This window comes from Myotis lucifugus, unplaced genomic scaffold (assembly GCF_000147115.1).
Source record: "Myotis lucifugus unplaced genomic scaffold, Myoluc2.0 scaffold_3, whole genome shotgun sequence".
Taxonomy (NCBI): Eukaryota; Metazoa; Chordata; class Mammalia; order Chiroptera; family Vespertilionidae; genus Myotis; species Myotis lucifugus.
The window spans coordinates 618,321-640,350 of NW_005871051.1; the positions used below are offsets into that span (position 1 = coordinate 618,321).

The 22,030-nt window shown below is 51.6% G+C and overlaps 1 protein-coding gene across 3 annotated transcripts in view; it reads left to right on the plus strand.

Annotated features, from left to right (window-relative positions):
- Positions 1 to 15,388, plus strand: part of LOC102425287 (unconventional myosin-Ib) — a 59,771-nt gene extending 44,383 nt beyond the window's left edge. For 2 of the 3 annotated variants that reach the window (XM_006082357.2, XM_023759703.1), the window contains 8 exons: positions 1,582 to 1,668; positions 3,469 to 3,543; positions 4,876 to 5,010; positions 5,686 to 5,792; positions 8,801 to 8,933; positions 9,280 to 9,432; positions 11,651 to 11,778; positions 14,065 to 15,388. In XM_006082357.2, coding sequence (XP_006082419.2) covers positions 1,582 to 1,668; positions 3,469 to 3,543; positions 4,876 to 5,010; positions 5,686 to 5,792; positions 8,801 to 8,933; positions 9,280 to 9,432; positions 11,651 to 11,778; positions 14,065 to 14,188 — 942 coding nt within the window. In that variant the 3' untranslated portion in view covers positions 14,189 to 15,388. The remainder of the gene's footprint in view (positions 1 to 1,581; positions 1,669 to 3,468; positions 3,544 to 4,875; positions 5,011 to 5,685; positions 5,793 to 8,800; positions 8,934 to 9,279; positions 9,433 to 11,650; positions 11,779 to 14,064) is intronic. The other variant, XM_023759710.1, reaches the window with a different exon arrangement.
- The last annotated feature ends 6,642 nt before the right edge of the window (positions 15,389 to 22,030 follow it).

The window sequence follows — 22,030 nt, forward strand, 5'->3', positions numbered from 1 at the left end:
CTGCCACGTACTGGCCGCTCTCTGGAGGGATCCCCCGGGGGGCGAGGGGCATGTGGAGAACGCTCGGATTGGGGCCTCCGTGGGTCTGCTGCCACCACGTGTGGACGGCAGAAACCCCTTTAACGCATGCCTTAGAACATAGTCCTCTGCGAATGAAACGATGTTTTCGGCTCCCTGTGGCAAGGCAGCCATTGATGATTCTAAGCCAAATATTCCATGTGCAAAGAATTGCCATCTGTGATTTAACGGGAAGCCACGTCCACACACAGCCAGCCGGGATGGCCATGGAAGAATCCCAGGAATTTCCGCATCAGCCGTTCGTTTTCCGAAACAGAGGCCTCTGGAGGCCCTGGCTGATCCCCAGGCAGCGTCCTGGGCGCTGTGAACGTTTCACGTGCCCCAGGGGGCCGAGGCTTTAGATGATTTTGTTGCTCAGGAAATCAGAGGTCGTCCCTGCTAAAACTGTGGACCACGCAGCAGCATAGTCCTGGGTCTGTAAGTCACCTCCTCAGCGTCGTAGGCCCATCGTGGGAGAAAAGCGAGAAGAGAGGACGTTTGCCCAGAACGGTCTGACTTTGCCCCAACCTCACCAAAGCTGTTCCTGTGTGTTTTCCCTTGGCAATCGGTGAAGAACACACTAGTCCCTTTATCTTTTTTAAAAAAATATTTTTTCATTGATTTCAGAGAGGAAAGGAGAGGGAGAGAGAGAGAGAAACATCAGTGAAGAGAGAGAATCAGTGATTGGTTGCCTCCTGCACGCCTCCCTGCTGGGGACCGAGCCTGCAACCTGGGCATGTGCCCTGACTGGAATCGAACCCGGGACCCTTCAGTCCGCAGGCCGATGCTCAACCACTGAGCCACACCGGCTGGGGCCAGACGAGTCCCTTTAGCGAACAGGAGGACAGAGTCCTGGCAGCGGCAGAGGGGCACGGAGACCGTGAGCGCGTGTCCCAGCCTGCCCCGCCGCGCAGTTTGAAGCTAGCGCCTGGCTATCCTGCCCTTTAAAACCACACGCCTCCGACAGACGCTGCCCTAAGGTGGCTTTTTAAACCTACAGATGGTTCCACTTTTTATCTCAGTACATTTCCCTGTTTGGGGCCTTTGCTAAGATTACATCTTGAAATTACGCTACTTGCAGTTTTCTAACTGGAAGGAATTCTGAGTTTCGTGTTTCTGGTTGAACTTGGGGAGAAACAACCTTTATTCCTCCCGTTTTAAATGGTTGCCTTTTTACACGTCTGAACGCGTGAACGCGGGCTCCCCCTCAGCCCCTGTGCCGGCAGCAAAGGCAAGGCTACTAGAATTCTTAGGAGCCACTCAGAGCTCAAGGCTGTGAGGAGGGAGGGAGAACCGGGGGAAAAGGCAAAGGATGGAAGTGAGGGGCCACGCAGACTGCCCTCCCCTGGGACAGTCTCCACACCCCAAAAATACCGGGGCGCACCAGCCTGACGCCGACATGACCGTGCAGGGCCCCTCTGCCACCTGACTCCTCGCTCCTGCGCGGCCCTCTGTGGTGGTGTCTCCTGGTCGTTGCTGTCTGCCTCGGGCTGTCTCTCTTATTTACTGTCTAAAACGTTCCAGGCTCGGAGGGAGTTGAAACGCTTGAAGGAGGAGGCTAGGCGCAAGCATGCGGTCGCTGTCATTTGGGCTTACTGGCTTGGACTGAAGGTACTTCCTCCCCCTCCTCTCTGTCCAGGGCGGGCTCCGGGGCCTCGCACTCACTAACCCCAGGAAAGGCGGGTGCGCTTGCTCACAGGTCTGCACCGGCTCTGGCGGTCCAACTTGCCTAATTGTGTTTCTTTTTGGAAACGAAGCTGTACACTAATATTTTCTGATCTTATTGTGATACGTATTTTTATTTCCTTTTATTATTATTTTTAATCCTCACCCAAGGATATTTCTAGAGAGAGTGGGAGGGAGGAGGAAGAGAGAGAGAGAGAAAAAAAAATCAACGTGAGAGAGACAAATCGATGGGTTGCCTCCCGCACGCGCTCCGACCGGGGCTGGGACCCTGCAACTGAGGTACGAGGTACGTGCCCTTGACTGGGAGTCGAACCCACGATCCTTGGGTCCGGTGGCTGGTGCTCCAACCACTGAGCCAGACCGGCGAGGGCTGTGGTGTGCTGCTTTAAGTGCTAGCTTTAAAGTAATGCCGATGCAGCCTATCTTATTTAAGACTCTTTGTTATGAAGTTCTGTTTTATGTCATCCATAGGGGGATGACGTGTTTTTTTAATGCGTGAGACAGAATTTCAGCAGCTGAGCTCAGAGCTGGCCCAGGTCTGCAGTGCCCGCCCAGCCGGGGGTGGGGTCGGGCTCCAGTGCCCTTCCCCCACCTCCCCTGCTCTGAGAGCTGCTGGGCGGAGCTTTCTCGAAGTGACCAGCACTCTGGTTGCTCAGCATAGGAACCAAGGGATTCCGCTGATGGTACAGATTTTGACAAATAAGAGGACTTTACATGCCAACGAGGCCTCTAATGCAGCGGTTCTCAACCTGTGGGTCGCGACCCCTTTGGCGATTGAACGACCCTTTCACAGGGGTCGCCTAGGACCATCCTGCATATCAGATATTTACATTACAATTCATAACAATAGCAACATGACAGTTATGAAGTAGCAACGAAAATAATTGTATGGTTGGGTCACAGCATGAGGAACTGTATTTAAAGGCCCAGAAGGTAGAGTCTAATGTATTTCAAAGTGGTGCTTCCTACTTCAGGTGAGGATGCACGTAGGCAAAGGAGACTCTGAGCTCCGCAAAATCTTGAGAAAACCTCTAGACATTTATAACTAAACGATAATAAATATTTTAAGTATTTTCCCCTCGGTTTCAAAATTTAACTGTATTGTTCATGCATTCAGCAAACACCTGGCACAGGGCTTTTGTTAGACGTTAGCATACAGCGAAAATACAGCAGGGCAGCAAGGAGGAAAGAGGGCCGTCATGTGATGTCTTAAGTGCACGGCAGTATTCTGTAGGAAGGTCAGTAGGAGTGGGGGTGAGAGAAAAATCGATGCAGTGAGAGGGAAGACAATGCCAGTTCAAATCTAATTCTATTATTTTTAGTGCCATTCCATTTCCATCTTCCTATGCAAGGCTTTTGGGAACGGCAGTGTAGTTCTTTAGGCCTTTTTTCCCCTTGGAAGAACAATTCGAAATGAAGATCGCCTTCCGTTATCTTTTCCCGCAGCGTGCTTTGATCTGTGACGCGTTGGCCGCTACGCCTGTAAAATGTTTCTCATCAAACCATCAGGTTTCTGAAAAACTAGTTAAAAGGATTTAAAATAGCGAAACGTCGGGCACTGCCACCGGGCATGTCTGCATTTCTCTTCCTCTGGCCTGATGCTCGGGCCGGTGTGCGCCAGCTGTCTCGCTCCGTCCGAGAGGCACCTGCTGTCGTGTTTAGTGGACGTGCAGGGCCTCTGTGGCGGCCGGGCCCCTGCTGACCCCGCGTCTGCTTCTCCCTCAGGTGCGCCGGGAGTACAGGAAGTTCTTCAGAGCCAACGCCGGGAAGAAAATCTACGAGTTCACGATTCAGAGAATTGTAAGTCTGCGTCTGCCTGGGGCTCCTTGGCGTCCGTGGGTCAGCTCGTTAACAGCACCGACTGTCATAGGCGACTCCCTTGCCACGCTTCACCCTTGCTGTCAGGCTGAGCGGGGTGGCTCTCACCCTCTCCCCTCGCATCCAGCAGAACTGTCCCAGGAAGAGCTATCCGGGGCCCACATGTAGTTAATAGGATGTCATTTTTTAAATAAAACTTTTTTATTTGACGGGGAGAACCTAGTGTGGGGGAACATGAGCTCGAGAAAGTCGGGTGTCTTAGTTCAGGCCGCTCTAACCACAGCACTGCAGACCGGGCGGCTGCAACGATGAGCATCTGTTTCTTGCAGACCTGGAGGCTGTGGCGATGGCAGCGGGGAGGAGAGAGGGAAGCCGCTGCCATAACCCTCCCGTCTCCTCTGATCAGGGCACCGGTCCCATCACGGGAGCTCCAGCCTCGTGGCCTCTAAACTCCATTACCTCCAGAGGCCCCCGCCCCCCCGTCCCTGCTGCCTTCCTGTTGGGGAGTAGGGTTTCAGCAGGGAATTTGGGGGATACTAAGGTCCTGCCCTGAGCTGCCTCGGGGCCAGGCTGGCCAGCGAGCAGTGGGGAGCGGGGTGCAGGAGAGAAGGCTGTGGTAGGGCCCCGCCGACCAGATGGGCCCGGAGTCCCTGTACCGTCGGAGGTGAGCGCCGTGAGCAGGGCGAGCTCCGGGCCGCTGGCGCCGCCTCTCACGGGTGCGAGGTGAGCGACTCCTCACTCCGGGGCCTCGGCTCGTTCTGGGGGGATCACAGCGCCGAGCTCACGAGTGCTGGAGGGTTAACTCGGAACAATGGCCTGACACCTCCCGCCGGCCCCGCTGGAGGACTGGCGGGCAGCGCCGTCCACTGGGCCTGTGGAAGGATGCGGATGGCTTATGTCGGCGGTGCCAGGGGACAGCCACCGGCCGCATGGCCACACGGGGCTCTGGAGCACCTGACGTGTCCCCTGTGACTGATGAGCTGGCTCGTTTACTTTGTTTTATTTGAATTGCTTACAGTTTAAGTAGAGAGAGCCACGTGACTAGCACAGCTCTCCGGTGTTCACTGGAGTCAGTGTTGCTGTTCATCTTGGGACGAGTGTCCGTTTTCTTCTTTCGTCCGAACCGTTGGGTGGAGCCCAGCTTCCCGCAGGCAGCACAGGGACTGGAGTGGAGACTTCACGTTATATTCTTATTTTCGGGCCTGAGACTGGCCCAGTCCCAGCGGAGGCTGCTCTGTTTCATTCTGATTTATGAAAAACAGGGACTTTTCTGATATTTCACTCCTCTGGCATTTCCTGTCAAACCCAACGCAGGTGCAAAAATACTTCCTGGAAATGAAAAGCAAGATGCCCTCCTTGTCGCCAATAGACAAGAACTGGCCGTCCAGGCCCTACCTGTTCTTGGATTCCACGCACAAGGAGCTGAAGAGGATCTTCCACCTGTGGAGGGTAAAGAGCACCTTCTTTTTGGGAGGCTTCTCACCGCGTATTCTGTGTGTTTGCGAAGAGTCCTGTGGAAGTGACTGTCTGCCGCCTTTGCCTCTGGCCGGGAGGGAACTGTTTGAGGACGGGGGTATTTTTGCGCCGGGGACCACGCGTGGCTTCTGTGAGAAGTCCTGGAGCAGCAGGCGTGCCCCTTGGTCTCCTCTTGTCCAGGGAAGGGGTGTGCGTGGCTGTGTGGTCTTTCCCGTTCAGATTCCACTTTCTCTAAAACGGTTCAGATTTTTGTTTGTTTTCATCCTCTCTGAAGGAATGATACTATGGGAGAAAGAAATAATAACATGTGAACAAATTCGCACGATGCGGGTGAATCCTGTAAACTACGGGTTTACACGATGGTTTTCTTACTGCGAGTCTCTAAGAGGGTGGCGGCCTGGGGACTGTAGTGAGCAGATGTGAGCAGCGAGGCCGGCCTGCAGGACGCTTCTGTGTTTGGGAGGAGTGTCCCAAGCCGGCACTGTGAGCAGTGAACCCGACAAAGGAACAACGCCGTGAGGCTTGTACACGCGTAGTTCATCCACGTCTATTCTCGCCGCTGTTACATCGACTTACTCCGTGTAAGAGTGAGTGGTGGCCTGTTGGTGTAAGTGATGTCTCGCGTTTCCTCTTTTTCATGCCTCGCAGTGTAAAAAGTACAGGGACCAGTTCACAGACCAGCAGAAGCTCATCTACGAGGAGAAGCTAGAAGCCAGTGAACTCTTCAAAGACAAGAAGGCTTTGTACCCGTCGAGGTATGGTGGCTGTGCTAACTCGTGGACGTCAGCATTTTAGAAACTTCTCAAGTATTTGCAGGTCCTTTCTAGTAGAGATTTCAGAGATGCATGAGAGATTTTTAATTCTCTGCGTTATTTTATGAGCAGGTGGGTATAAATAACAAACACTTCGGAGCAATGGCTGTTTCTTGCCTCTTTTCCATTGGCATTAGCTCGAACACTTCACTGAATAATTAGAAGTCACATCCGGCTGCCGTGGCTCAGTGTTTGAGCGTCAGCCTATGAACCAGGAGGTCATGGTTTGACTCCAGCTCAGGGCACAGGCCCTAGATGCAGGCTCAATCCCCAACAGGGGGCGTGCAGGAGGCAGACAATCGATGTTTCTCTCTCCGCCCTTCCTCTCTGAAACTAATAAAAACATATTTTAAAAATAATAATAATTAGAAGTCACTTTTTGAAATGAAAATTGTATAGGCTTCCAAGATAAATTTGCACTGTAAATCCCTGTTACTTTCCGTAATTTTCAGAGTCTAGCCCAGTTTCTGTTGGCCATTTACTGTCATCGCCATTCCAGTCTTCCTCCTTTATTTAATGAGCTAGGTCAGAATTCATTTTTTTTATTTTTTATTTGTTCTTTTAAATTTCTAGTTGGGGAGGGAATTGTTTTCTCACCTCTGGGCTGCTGCTCCCTCTCCCTCCCCTGTCCCTGCTGGCTGGCTCAGTGGTTGGGGCTGCAGTGAGTACAGGAGAGGGACAGGGTCTGCGGGGTAAGGATGGGGCGGGCGGCTCCTCCTGCCTGGGAAGGAGACCCCACATCGCCTCGATGCCAAGGGGAGGTCTGTCCAGGTCCACTTCTCGGGAAAGCAGGTGCATCACAGGGAGAATTCATTTTTAAGAGCCATGAAAAGAGCGAGCCAGTGTACACTTTCTGAGTTCTGCTCGAGCGCTGGCCTGTGCTGGCCGCCGGGCACAACTTCCGAGGCCCGTGCAGCGAGGTCGGCTTCTTTGTTGTAGACACGAACTACTCAATAAAGGAAGGCATACCCAGGGCAAGTTCGCCACGTGAATTCCTCTCCCTGATAAAGACGCTCGTCAGATATCCTTACACCCCGCCCCCCCCCAAGTTCATCATTTCCCCCCAGAATTCCTATCTCCTTTTCATCTGGTATTTATGGAAAAATAGGTTGTACCGTTGCAGGCCAAATCTATAGCAGCGTTTCGTTTCCCCCAAAGAATGGCCTAGAAATGAAAATGCATTACACGCTAAATATATTCACACGTCTTCCATGTGGTACATCTGTATTCTCTGTGTCTTCACACACATTGGAAAGCTCTCCCTTTTAGAGGATTAAAAGAACAGAAGCCGGCAGACTCATTTGGTTTCAGTGTTTGAAGGGACACAGCTTCCTTGTGAGCTGGCCTGGTGGCTCATGTGCTCTTCCAAGTCAAACATGGAGTCTCGATCCCACGCCGGCCAGGAGGCCTGCTGTGTGCGGCGTACGCAGGCGGGAGCACGTCTCTATGCTTTCTCCAGCAGCTAGTTTTATTTAACGTTTTCCTTTATATTTTTAACATGTAGAGTAACCTTCTTAATTAACATTCCCTGTGGATGACTCTTAACTTGGGGGAGAAAAATGCATTTTTGGAGAAACCAGTTCAAAGGCTCTTAGCACTTTTTATTATTAAAAACACATTTGAATGTGAACAACAACAAAAATGTTAACAACGTCAAGCCAAATTGGGGGGGGCGGGTATCACCCACGGCAGTCGGGTGGGATGATTGGCCCTCCCTCCGCCGCGAAGGGCAGCCCATGGTGTCGGCCTTGTCCATCCCGGTGTACCCTCCCCCCCTCCACTGTGTGAAGCTCGGCCCATGGGTGTCGGCCTCTCCTCTCCTGGGAGCTGTGAAACTGACCACCTACACGGATTTTTCTTCCCCATCCTCCACCCACAACACAAGCGTTTAAAGTTGTATTTGCAAATTGCCAGAACTTTCCGGCTCAGAATGAAGCGGCAGGGTTTTTCTGTTTTGTTTTTGTTGGTGTGCTTGTGCGTCCTTGAAGAAGCTGCCCTGAGCGTGTCCCCCAGCAGGGCTCGAGGGAAATCGTGTCTTAACGTATGCGCACGGTCACGCCTCTTGTGGGAAGCACTTTGTTTGAAAGAAAACTGCTCCGGTTCCAAGTGTTTACGTGGCCACTTCTGTCCATTTAGGGGGACATCGTAGGAGGAGGCCTGATTTTTCTTTCATGTGTTGCCTCTTGGAGCCAGAATTTCTATAGTTTTCTTCTAAGACCTATCGCTCTGGACCTGTTCTCCCCCCGAAGGTTATTGGTTTTCTTACTCTGCAAGAAAATGGGCTTTTTCTTTGGGTCAGGCGATGGCGATGGTTTGTGCTCTTTGTTCCGTTGCTGCACGTTGTTTAAAGGCGTTCATAAGCCCTTTGTGGACAGCTGTGACCTCGGTAGTCACAGATCAGAGGAACTGCCTTTCCTTCAGGTGAGCCCTGCACTTGGCTCTAGGGTGTCATTCATGTGAGTGATTTTTATCTTGATTGTTCCTTTTCAAAGTCCTGCCTCCCAAATGCCTGGCCAGTGTTGCTCAATTTGTGCCCGGCCAGTGTTGCTCAGTGGTTGGGCATTGATCCGTGAACCAACAGGCCACTGGTTCGATTCCCGGTTCTCCAGTGGGGGGTGTGCAATGATGTTTCTCTCTCATCGATGTTTCTATCTATCCCTTTCCCTTCCTCTCTCTCTCTCTAAAAAAAAATTCAATAAAAACATATTTAAATACATATATATGTGTGTGTGTGTGTGTGTGTGTGTGTGTATTTGAAATAGGTTTAAGGCTCTATTTCCAACGTATATTTAGGACAGATGCAAATACGACGTATAAAACATAGAATAAATTTCCTTTTTATGGAGCCGGCAGACACTCTTTGGAATCAGCTGACTGTCGTCTGTGTCCGGCAGTACCTCCATCTGACACCGGGTCCGACGTGAGGGATTTGGTTTTTCCTTTCTTTTTAGTGTTGGCCAGCCATTCCAAGGCGCTTACCTGGAGATCAACAAGAACCCCAAGTACAAGAAACTCAAAGACGCCATTGAGGAAAAGATCATCATCGCGGAGGTTGTCAACAAAATCAACCGTGCGAACGGGAAGGTACAGGCTCACCCCGCAGACCCGGGGACGCGTTTGTCGGCTGGGACCGTCCCTGTCATCTTCCGAATGTTAACGTTTGCATTTCACGTTCTCGGTGGAGTGAGTGTGAGGGGCGCTGTCTCCCAGCCTGTAAGGTTCAGAGGCAGTTTATGAATGGCTGCTGAGGAAACGCGTGTGAAATGTCTTGCCTGTGCTTCCTGTGTTCTCGGTTCACATGGGTGTGCCTGCTGAGGGGTGTTGGGATGAAATACGCATTTCCGAAAATAACTAATGCCTTACACTCACGGGCCGTTGCGGGTGTTTTCCATCGCCGGGTTTGCATCCTGTTCTGTTTTGTTTCGTCTAGAGCACCTCCCGGATCTTCCTCTTAACAAACAACAACCTCCTCCTTGCCGATCAGAAGTCTGGCCAGATCAAGTCAGAGGTCCCGCTGGTGGATGTGACCAAAGTGTCCATGAGCTCGCAGAACGATGGCTTCTTCGCCATCCACCTCAAGGAGGTAAGGAGCCCACCGCCGACGTGACCGCAGGCTTCTGCCTGTGTCCGCTCTCTCAGCCGTCGAGGTAACGGGATCCAAACCCGAATGACCCTGCTGCTTGGAGATCACATGCTCTCCTTACTGGTGGGAAGTTATGGCTACGTTCCCTGCTGGGTAGAATCTCAGGCTCGGTTTCTCAATAACTGAAGGAGATGAGTCTCTCAGTGGCTTGTTCGCTTGAGCCACAGTCTCACCGAGTAGCTGTCGCTGCGCTAGGCATTGTTTTGAGCATAAATGGGTGGGACTATGGAGCGGTTTCAAACGATGCTTCCTCCTGTTGTTTCATCCACATGCCGACCTCGTAAATGTCTCGTTCGTCTTTAATCTCGGGGTTTTTAAGTAAAGAATGTGACTGCAATCAACTGCCTGGTATTTGGACCTGGAGATGTTTTACGTTCTGTGCTCTTAGCTTAACCAGGACCTTCCTGGCTTGAGCCCCTGGAGTCGGCCTCACTGACTTTGCAGTGACCCTGGCCAGGCCGTGTAGCTGTCACGTGCCTGCCCCATTCTTCTCCTCTTTAAAATGGGGAGAATAGCGGCACCTGCTTCATAGGTGTTGTTCTAGGATTAAATGTAAAGCGCTTCACGTAGGGCTTGCCACCTGGCAAACAGTCACCGAATGAACGTGCCAGCAGACAGTCCTCACGTTTAGCGACACGCGTGTAGCTAGTAGTGCGCCTCGCTAGCGGCGTCTGACCTTGAGACAATCCCGTAGGCCTAGTTCAGCCCGTTTGCTCCGCTGTGGCTCTGGGCCTGATGGCAGCATAATCAGACCGCGAGGATTCTGAGCCCCGACCACACGTGACAGCAACGCTGCTGCCCAGGCCACAGCCCCGTCCAGCCAGGTCAGGTCTGGGAGGGGCGCCAGCACCCGGCTTTTCAGAAGCTTCCGGTGGGTCCCTCGTGCAGCTGAGCAGAGCCACGGCCCGGGGATGTCTGTTGGGGTTGTTACTGCTCTGATTTCTTTTTTTTTTTTTTTTTTAAATATTTTGGTATTTATTCTCCTGGCTTCTTTCTATACACACATACTCAGACATATGGATCTAGTTTGTTGTTTACAATAACGGAGCAATTCTATAGTTCCTAGTTTGAATCCCGATTTTCAAGAAAACAATATCGCATAAGCATCTTTTCAGGTCATTATAGACATATCATTTTTAATGTCTGGAGAGCATTCCATTGAATGAACGTGCCCTCGTTTATTTGCCAGTCCCTTACTACTGATGGGTATTTAGGTTGTTTCCAACTTTTCATGTCATTATAAACAATCTCTTTCCTTCCATATTCATTTTTGGAGACATATTTATTTCCTTAGGATAAAATTTGCTAGTGGAATTACTGGACTATTGACAAACTGTCTCGGTTTAACCACACATACTCATATGGTGTCCTAAGGAGAGTTGTAGATGAGAATGGCACCAAAGTCAGGTTGTAGATAAGGATGGCATCAGAGACCGGAAGTCTCCCTTTGGAAGGCCTTGGACTGTTACAACCGTACCCTGGCTTTTCCCAATCTTTTTTTTTTTCCCCTGACACGGGTGTAGTGTGTGAGGTCAGAGCTCAAGATCCGTCCCACCCACCCACCCGCAGCCTGGCATCTTGGCTGGGGCCTCCGAGGACCCTCCTAGCCCCTAGTAATCCGCCCCCGGTTCCCCTCCCACACCGCAGCAGGGCGTGTTAGGAAGAAGCTTAGGCCGGCGACGATTGCACCATCCACGGTTCGAAAAGGAAGTCGAGGAAGCGCGCGGAGGAAAATCAGGCGTCCCCAAGGCTGAGCCCCAGCAGCCAGACCCGGCCGCCCGCAGCGCCCCTTCCCGCACCATTCGAGGGGCTCGATCCCGGGCCTTCCGCCCCCTTCCCCTGCTCTGATTTCTTTAACTGAATCACCGGGGAGTGTTTAAGCAGCGCTTTGAGAGTGCGTTCCCGGTGAGGGCAGTGCTCGGACCTGCGCGTGGAAGCAGGGGACCGGGAGCCGCCGCGGGTCCGTGCCCAGGTCTGCAGCGGGGCCGGTGGGCCTGCTTCCCAGCTTTGGGGAGCGAGGGGTAGGTGACCCCCGCGGACGTGCTCAGAGAGGCGTGGAGGAAGTGCTGCTCTGTCATTCGTTCACTTTGAGGGATGCACCCAGAGCTCCTGCCTCCTGCGCCGCCCTCCTCACCGTCTGGCCCCGCTTTGTCCCCAGGGCTCGGAGGCGGCCAGCAAAGGGGACTTCCTCTTCAGCAGCGACCACCTGATCGAGATGGCCACCAAGCTCTACCGGACGACTCTCAGCCAGACGCGGCAGAAGCTCAACATCGAGATTTCCGACGAGTACGTGCATGCGGCACTGCATGTCCCTGCATGCTCCCGCTTCCTTGTTTTGGGGACGCGGCCCGAGCTCACTCGTTTATGCAACCCCTACGAGGGAGGACCCAGTGCGTGTCTGTCGTTGGTTCCAGGTGATGGGTGGGCAGGGAGTGACCGGTTCCTGCCTTCCTGCACCTGACATCCTAGACCTAGTGGGAGAGGAAAACATGCCCAAATAAAATAACTCGGTGACATGACTTAGTTAGAGGGGAGAGCAGGTGAGGGGTCAGAAGGTGCTGGCTGTGGAGGTCAGCAGGTCTCGTGTTAGTGGCACTTGTGTTGAGGCTGGAATCGAGGGGCGAGCCAGGCAACGGTCCAGGGAGATGCCTTCAGGGGCAGCCTTCTGGGGAGGCAGCAGGTGCAAAGGCCCTGAGACGGGGGTGGACTTGGTGACCGAGTGAAATGAGAGAGAGGCAGGTTAGGCTTTGGGCCTGAACCCATATGGTGATACCATTCACTGCAGTAGATGACACTGAGGAAAGGGGTTTGGGGGGTTGGGGGAGGGGAATAGCGTGGTGGGCTGTTGGGTGTGCTGTGTTTGAGATGCCTTTATTTTCACGTGTTGATAGCTAGTATGATAGAGTGAGTGTTCTGTGTGGACAGGGGCGTAGTGGTGCTCAGACTGCCCGCACTTGAAATTTGCATTTCCCTTTACATTAGGGCCCCATTATGGAGACATTTTTTGCATGCAGGTTGGAGCACCCCCTTCCCGCCCCCCCCCCCCCCCAATTATTAAGTCTATCAATATGAGATCGTTTGAATGGATTGGAGCCACCATGTTTGATACTTAATTTTTTTTCCCAGTAGATTGTTGACTGTTTGCTTATGTACTTTCTTCGCATTTATCATAATCATTTGCATAACCAGATTGTTCAGGAAATGATTTTATTTTCTGGTTAAGATCTTGCCAGCCTGTTCTATTTCAGCTCTTTCTAAAAGTCTTTCTGTAGTGAGTTCACACCCACTCCTTCCCCCGTGTAAGTCAGACACAGTCTCCTCGATGTGCTAGCACTGACAGGGCCTTAGCTCACTGTGCTCATTCTGCACTGAGAAGGGCACTTGGCCTGGGTGGGAGATGGGCCGTTATCTGTCCTCCGCCTTGGAAGTTGCAGGTTGGACTAAACAATGCTCTTGTTACTGGGTCCTTTCTCATAAACTACAGTGGGGCCTTGACTTACGAGTGTCCCGACGAACGAGTTTTTCGAGATACGAGCCGTCTCTCGGCCGATTTTTTGCTTTGAGTTGCGAGCTAAAATTCAGGTGACGAGCCAGCTTCAGATACCCCACCGCTAGTTGGCGCAGCGAACGTCACAGTGAACGCCACAACATCATCAGCCCAGCATCCCGTGTCTCACTCGTTCACAATTGATTTGACATACGAGTAATTTGAGTTACGAGCTCCATCACGGAACAAATTAAACTCGTAAGTCAAGGCCCCACTGTACCAGGAAAAAAGGTAGTGGCTGGTTGGGTTCCAGTTCATTACAGCTTTAACCTGACAGGACCTCTTAGAGCAGCGGTCGCCAGGCTTTCGGACCTCAGGACCCCAGTGGTCCGTGGACACCGGGTGGCGGCCGCTGTGTCAGAGCCCTAAGCTCCCTTTCCTTGGCATCTGCGACGGGGATGCTGGGCTCCCGTGGGTGGGACCGCTCAGCCCACTGTGGTGGCAGCGGGTCCGTTTCCCCTGCGGAGCCCCCCGTGCAGGGAGGGGGAGCCCTGTGGTTGGCCGGCTGCACCAACAGGCTGGAGTCACAGGGGGCCTTACACACCCACAGCCGGGCCACACGGATTCCCGATTTTGAAACATATATTTAGGCTAGAAAGAACAATTAGCAAAATGCATAGGTACAACACAAGTTGTGCAGGTAAATTGTGAACAACCAGAGTTTAGAAACCCTCGTCTCTAGGCCCCCCACACCCTCTCTTTCCCTGAAATTCATTTTCTCAGTTTGTTGATAGCTGAGTAGGACCCCTCCCCCAGCTTCCTTGTTTGCTGTGCAGAAAGGAGAGGCATGGGAACTAGCACGTCGGTCTTTCCGCTCGAGACCTGGGAACCATGTCTTGACGCGGCTCCCCTTGGAGGGATGCGCTCAGGGCTGCGTGAGTGTGACGCCGGCTGATGGGACCCATGGACACGGTGCTGCTGGGGGGTGGGGGGGGAGCTTGTCCAGATCAGGATCTGTTCGAAAGCTAGAGCGTGGGGTCGCCGGGGTCGCCGCGTGAACGTTCATCTGCCTTGTCCTTCCCCAGGTTCCTGGTGCAGTTCCGACAGGACAAGGTGTGCGTGAAGTTCATTCAGGGCAACCAGAAAAACGGGAGCGTCCCCACGTGCAAGCGGAAAAACAACCGGCTCCTGGAAGTGGCGGTTCCTTAGCGGGCGCCCCCCACCCCCACCCCCCCCTCGCCCCCGGCCCCTGCTCTCACGGACTCGTTTCTTTGTAACAGTGCAATTTGGTTTGGTTTGGTTCGGGGCTTGTCGTCTGTTTGGGAATTGTCAAAGGCCAATGCCGTTCGAGCCCCTTGGCGAAATAAACATGTCCGGCTGATCCCTTTTTATTATTGGAATAGTTTTAACCCTGAGAGCGCACCGTCTGTGCGCGACCCCGGGACAGGACGACAGCAGCGACGGCGTCCGCGCCGTGTCCTCCGTGTCCTTTGGTTAGTCGTCGTGTTAGATCTGTGTACCCTAAATCAGCGTATTACTCATACATCATTCATACACCCAAGTATAGGAAACAGTCTTGCAAGACAGCTCGCTCACTCACCAACTATTTATTGAATGCCTCCTCGGCGAGACTGCGCTCGAGGGTAGGAAACGTTAGTGGGGATTGTTGTTTGTTTGCTTTGAAGGCCATTGCATCCCGGCTGGTTGGTGCTGGCTCTGCTGGGGCTGAGGGGGTTTTGTGGAGACCAGAACAGTCGCTGTTGCGGATGGACAGCGTGACGCGGGAGCCCTGGTGTGATTCTGACAACATGTCCTTCGAGAAGGGCTGGTCCTGGGAAGGAGGAATGTACAACGGGGTAACACGCCTCTCCCTGTGAAGAGAGAAAACTGACATTTGAACAGGACTTTTCATTGGTTCCGATCTCTTGTAATTGCTTAGGAAACAGAGTCGTTCTTATTTTAGGAAAAAAATGACAGAAGCCGCTCGGTAAGATTCTATTTTCCGTTTCTGGTAGACATCCTGTATGATCCTAGATATGCAGGGTGCTGTTCCCCACAGATCTGAGCAAATACTCTAAACAGCTGATGACAGAGTGGACGGCTGGGGGCCTTTCAGATGGTGGCAAACACTCTATATGATGTGCAATAAACATCCAAGATCTTGTTTTTTGGAAAGTCTTATTTATAAAATACATTTTGTATGAGAGAGGTGATTGGTCCAGGGGGCATATTTTAATCAAGGCTCAAAACTGTGTTCATTTGCAGGACTTCTTTTCTTTTTTCAAACTTACATTAAGGGTTCGTTTTGGAAGCTGCCTTTTAAACTTTGGAACCAAATTGTTTCTTATTTGGAGGATAATGTACATGCGATGGTATGTTAAATAATAAAACTGTTCTAATCTGGTGCCATTTCCTGGGTCACAGCTGTGTTTTTGTGTTTCGAGCTATTTTCCCATGCTGCGTGTCAATACGGTGTCGCACAGGAAGGCTTCGCCACCCACACATTCTGTGTTCTCTGTGTAACTGAATTTCACTTGTCCTATAAACCAGAAACATCCATTGGAAGTCTTTTCTGGGGGTTGGTTTTCTTTTCATTTTTGTGCTTAAAACGATTGCTTCCTTAAGACGGTCCCTGAAGCCTCTGTGAGCATTGGTGCCGACACAGCAAGCAATTACTTCCCTCCGGTCTTCTCCAGCGTCTACGGAGTGCCAGGTTGATGATTCCTCAAACAGGTGCGTAGAAACTTGGAGCCCAGTGGTGTTTTTATTTTATAATTTTATTGAATTGATTGGGGTGGCATTGGTTAATAAAATTATACAGGTTTCAGGGCACAATTCCACGATACATCAGCTGTACACTGTATTGTGTGTTCACCACCCAAAGTCAAGTCTCCTTCCATCACCATGTATCCCCACTTCACCCTCCTCCACTTCCCCACCCCCCTTCCCTTTGGTCATCACCACACTGCTGTCTGTGTCTATGAGGTTTATTTGGGGTTTTTTTGCTTAATTTCTTCACCTTCTTCACCCAGCCCTCCAACACCCTCCCCTCTGACAGCTGTCAGTCTGTCTCTATGAGTCTGCTTCCATTTTGTTTGTTATTTTCTTTTGTGCATTAGATTCCACATTTTTTAAAAAAATGATTTTTAAAAATATTTAATACATCACGCTGGCCGGGTAGCTCACTTGGTTAGAGCATCATCTAGAAAACCAAGGTTGTGGTTGGATCCCCTGTCCGGGCACAGACAAGAATCAGCCAGTGAATGCAGAAATAAGTGGAACAACACATTGATGTTTCTCTCTGTTTCCCTTCCTCTGTCTCTCTCAAATCAATAAAGAAAAAAATCAGTCTTTTAAGAAAATATATTTAATGCATTCACATTGTTCAAACTACAAGTAAGTATAAAAAGAGACACAGTACTGCCCTGACCAGTTTGGCTCAGTGGATAGAGCGTCGGCCTGCGGACCGAAGGGTCCCGGGTTCGATTCCAGTCAAGGGCATGTACCTTGGTTGCGGGGCCCCAGTGGGGGGTGTGCAGGAGGCAGCTGGTCGATGTTACTCTCTCATCGATGTTTCTAACTCTCTATCCCTCTCCCTTCCTCGCTGTAAAAAATCAATAAAATTTTTTTTTTAAAGAGACAGTACACACATTCTCCATATCATCCGTTCCAGCGTGCTCCCAGAAGTCACCATTGTGTTTAGTTGCTTTTGCGTTACTTTATGCATGTTTATCAGAGGAAATAAAAACACAGATTCTTAGCTTCCTTCTACTTAGTAGACAAAAGCTGTATTGTAGGCATTGCTTTGCCTTTTCGCTCTTCATTCTGTTTTCAGTGGCATCGTCTCCTGTTGTCTGGATGCGCTGTAGTGTAGCTATCCAGGCCCCTGCCGGTCATCACGGGGCTGTGTCCTGATGGAGGCTTAAGTCCTGGAGGGGGAGGAGCGATATTCCAGGGGCCTCCTTGTTGAATGTCCCCAGTACGTCATTTGCCGATGGTGCGTTCCGATGATCAGCAGCAATAGCAGTTACAGTGGTGTATTTTCCAAAGTTTATTTCCAATAGAGAAACCATTTAACCTCAACCTTTGTGGTAAGTATTCTGCCCGGATTGAGAAATATCTCTATAAAGTGGTTTTAAATGGGACTCTTCGGGCACATCCACGCATCCCTGAAGTATTCAGGCGTTTCTGGTCATGCAGTTCATCCTGGGACGAGCCCTGGTGGAAGAGGTCTTCTGAGCGTTGGCGAGAAAGCTCTCTCATGTGCCCTCCAACCCTCCAACAGACGGTCACAGGCTTGTATTGCACAGTCTTGGGATGATGAGTTGGATCCAGTATTCAGACGTAAGTCTGAATACCTTTGCCGATGCCCCCAGGGTCGCGGGTATGTCGTAATGGCAACGCACCAGGCCCAGAATCCTGAGCGTCAGGCACAGTCCTCCATGTTGAGGATTTGGCTAAAATCTAAGAGAATCAATGGCTTTCTTATCCCGCCATTTGAAGACGCAGTGAGAACTCTGAAGTTCGCGTAATTGAGTACAGTTATGGTCATGAGAGCTCGGTTTAAAATTCTTTTAGGCTGAAAATGGGCGGCTGTGTTTTGGTTTTTTATCTGCTATTTTTCGTGTAGAGGTGAGGCATTGGGTTCTAAGATACCCCAACAACAAGCGTGCTAAAACGGTGTCGTTGCTAGGGAAGGACTAGCGAGTTCCTTGATGTGTCCATTGAGGTTTTTCCAGGCGGCGTTGTGGGCAGCGCCTGTCCTTAAGCTGGGCGTGGGGTTGCCCTGCTCTGTGGTTCTCAGGGTCACCCCGTAGAAGGCTGGAACCGGCAGCAGCGGCTCTTCCTGTGGGAAAAACAGCGGGGAGCCTGCCCCTCCTCCCCACGGGGAGATTTCCTGTTGAGTGGTTGGTGTTCCCCTCGGAGGGAGGGCCGGAGGGTCGGCTCTGCGGACCTCATGGCGGCAGGTCCATCGTGTGCTCCTTCGTCCCCGCGTGCTTGGCCCCGTTGGCACCGGCTCCCCTTCCGATGGCTGCTCCGGGAAGCTGTTTGGAGCTGGTCTCCTCCAGGCCTTGGGATTGTTGGCCTTGGCTCTTTCAGAGCCTGGAGTTAATTACAGGCAGCGCCAGCCACCGCCCGGCCTCCTCCTCAGCTTCCTTTGCTGCTGGCAGGGTGGCCACGCCCGCTCAGTGCCGTGCAATTCAGCAGAATCTAACTTTGTAACCAAGGAAGATGGTCTCGGAACTTCATTCCCTGTTTACCCGAAGGCCTGGCGGTGCTGAGAGGAAGAACCGGAGCACCCGCCGCCTTACCACTGTGCTGCTTCTTGAATGGTTTTGAGATAATTGACGTATAACGTCGTATAGTTTTAGGAGTGCAATATAATGACGTGACATGTATGTGACAGACGTGATTGCCAGATAAGTAGTCAACAGCCATCACACCACATAATTACAATTTCTTCTTGTGATGAGAACTTTTAAGATTACCCTTTTAATTACCCGATGACCGATGAGCTGGATCGCCTTTTCAGCATTGGCCGTGTGACGTTTCCGTTCAAGTACTTCACCTTTTTTTTTTTTTCAGTTGGAGTTGTGGCTCTTTTTCTTTTTTCACTTGAAGTTACCCTTTGGGTGCGAGGCCTTTCTCAGGTGTGTGGCCTGTGTCTTCCTTCTCCCAGCCTCCGGCTGCCTTTTCCTCTCCTACCCTGTCTCTGGATGAACAGAGGGTCCGTGTTTGTATCGTCCAGCTTACCAGCTCTTTCCTCTGGTTAGTACTTTTTGTTTCCTGTTTCAGAAATATTTGTTTACTCGAGGTTATGAAGATAATTTGCCTGTGACTTCTTTAGAAGCTTTATATTTAGCTCTCTAGTCCACTGGGATTGATTTGGGGCGGGGGGGGGTGTGTGTGTGTGTAAAGTAGGGAGTCAGAACAAGTTTTTTCCCTGAGTGGATATCCGGGGGACAGCACCTTCGGCTGAAAAGACCATCCCTGCCCCTCGGCCCTGTTCCTAAGCTCTCTTCTGTTCCATTGTTTATCTGTGTGATCACTACCCTGAGTTGATTATTACGGCTTCGTAACAGGTTAGAGCTCCTATGCACTTGTGATAGGAGGAGGAGCATTAAAACGAAGAAATACACCATCTCGGTGTATGGAGTAACAATAGCTCATCAGGATTCTAAATCTACGAACAAATTCAGCCCCTTTTCAGGCGCAGGGATTTGGGCTCTGGAGTTCTAGTGGGACCATATGGGCATGGGGGGGGGGACGGGGGGGTATTAAATGTTGCCTTGAAATAAATTAACAGCTTCTAACTCGATGCGCTCTTTTGTTTTCCACGGACTCCGTGGTGTCTGTATCACCAGTTACCCCCGTGTTGCGTTATCCCCAGTCTTCATGGAACGACTGTCCTGTATGAGAGCCTGCGCATGTTTTGCTTTGAGGGAAGACTCTTTCCCTCTCAGACTCGGTGTCTGCGGAGGGGAGAGGCCCCTGGGGGCTTTCCTGATTCTCTAACAATTTCCTTACATCTCTGACTGCGGGTCGTCTTGGGCGATGATCACAGCTGACAGTTGAGGCCAGATGGTGCTGGAAGTGGAGTCCACTTCTTCGTTTGGCTTCTCTAGTCCCACACTTTCTTCTTCATGGAATATATAATCTATAACAGTGACGGCGAACCTTTTGAGCTCGGCGTGTCAGCATTTTGAAAAACCCTAACTTAACTCTGGTGCCGTGTCACATATAGAAATTTTTTGATCTTTACAACCATAGTAAAACAAAGACTTCTATTTTTGATATTTATTTTATATATTTAAATGCCATTTAACAAAGAAAAATCAACCAAAAAAATGAGTTCGTGTGTCACTGGGCACATGATTTTTAAAAAAGAAGCAAGCTACGGCTTCCTGCTGCCTCCCTCTCATTCTTGATCCTCTGATGAAATACTTCTGTTCAGAAGAACATCAGGATGATGTGATCAGATCTGCTTTCTGCAAACAGAACTGGCCACAGCGTTGGAAGTGTTTTCCCGCCCCCTGGGGTGTGGGGAGGGAGGTGGCCTCGGCATCGGGAGCCCGTCCTCGGCACTCGGGTGGGTGGCAGCAAGCAGAGCCGGACAGGCTGCCGCGGTGGCAGACCGTGGCTGCGCTCCAGATGGTCTGGCCCTGAAGGAGAAGTGATCGCATCTGCAGAGCTGAGTTCACGCTCCATTAAGAGGTGTAGGAAATAGCGCACAACTGTTCCCCTAAATATGGGCTCGACTGCTACAGGAGCAAACTCCATAGACCGACTCCTGTTTCTCACACTCAGTGGGAGAGCCCCATTTGCACTGACAGGGTGTGTGTGGGGGGCTTTGGCTTAGCAGCGCTGCCCCTAAGATTCCCAGGCCCTCGGGACTGGCAGGCGGGCACTTAAAGCGATCAGATGCACGCTGTTATTTGAAACCATATGACTCCTCTCTATGTGGCTGCATTGTTTTTCCAAAATCAAAGCTGTCCAGAGTCTCCGCTCTGGAGGTGGTGTGTGTGTATGTGTGTACACGCACACGCACACGTGTGTGCATGGACGCACAGGGAAGCACATGCACACGTGTGCACATGGGTACACACAAAAAGCAGGGAAGAAAGCCTCTCCATTGATTGCTGCTTTGCACTTGAACCTCATCTTGCAAACAGGCCGACCTCATCTGGGTTGCATCTAATCAGAAAGGACGGAGATATTTCTGTAGCTGTTTTGCAACATGATGCTCTCTCTTCCTGACCCCCTGAAAAACACCATGTCCTAACCCTCAGAGGTCATAGCACTCGGGTTAAAAATGTTAAAAGGCCAGCGGACAAAGTAGAATTCCACGCTGCTGGCTTGGACCGCGTCCGCCGTCTTCGACCTCATCCCCAGGGGCCACTGCTAACTCCCTCCCAGCTGTTGGAAGCATGCGCTTCCTCCCAGGCCCCAGGGAGAGGGTGCCCTGTGAGTTGCCTGTGTCTGGGCCCTTCTGATGGGTGGACTGATGGGAGGAAGGGTGAGAGGCGGGAGAACAGGAGGTGACACCATGGCGACAGGGACTGGCCCAGCTGTCTGAACACAGCTGGTGAGGCGCAGTCACCGGGGCTGAGAGGGAGGGTGTGAGCCTAGTGGTTAGAGCGTCGGCCTGCGGACTGGGGGGCTGCAGTTTCGAGTCCCAGTCGAGGACATATACCTTGGATGCAGGCTCGACCCACTGCCCTGGTCGGGGCGTGTGCTGGAGGCAACCAGTCGATGTTTCTCTCTCTCTCCCCCCACCTCCTCACTCCCTCCCACTCTCCCTAGAAATCAAAGGAAAACATACCCTCGGGTGACGATTTAAAATGTTATGAAGAGAGGGGTTCGGGCTGGTGATGACGGGAGGAAACGTGGCTGAGCGGCAGCGGCGGTCGAGCTGGAGGCCTCGCCGTCCTCTTCAATTAGTAAAGAGCGTCCTGACACGTCCTTTCATTTCTCCTCCCAGTCAGCCTCCCAGAGCTCAGTCACAAAGATGATTTCATTAAATCGAAGTTATTTGTCTAAATCATAAAGTTAGCTTTTCAGAAAGACTCACCGTGGGAACGTCCCGGGAGCGGCCACATCCTGCGTGTGTGAATGAACGTGCTTTCTGCCTTCCCACCCCCGCCAGCCCACTCCCCTGCCCCACTCCGGGCGCCTGTGTGCCCGGCGGACGCCTCCCACACTCCCTCCTCCTCCCACCCCTCCCGGGAGGGGGGGTGTGTGCACGATGGTGGTCTTGCCCTCCTCAGCCCGGCTCACTGCACCCCGGAACGTTTATTCTCTGCTGCTTGCACACACTCGTCATCGCCTTCCTCCTACCCCTGGGCCTCCCAGTTTTCTCAGGAGAATCATTATTTTTTCATCATTATGGCGTGTTTTGTTTTTGGTTTTTTTTAAATATATTTCATTGATTTTTTACAGAGAGGAAGGGAGAGGGATAGAGAGTCAGAAACATCGATGAGAGAGAAACATCGATCAGCCGCCTCCTGCACACCCCCGACTGGGGATGTGCCCGCAACCCAGGTACATGCC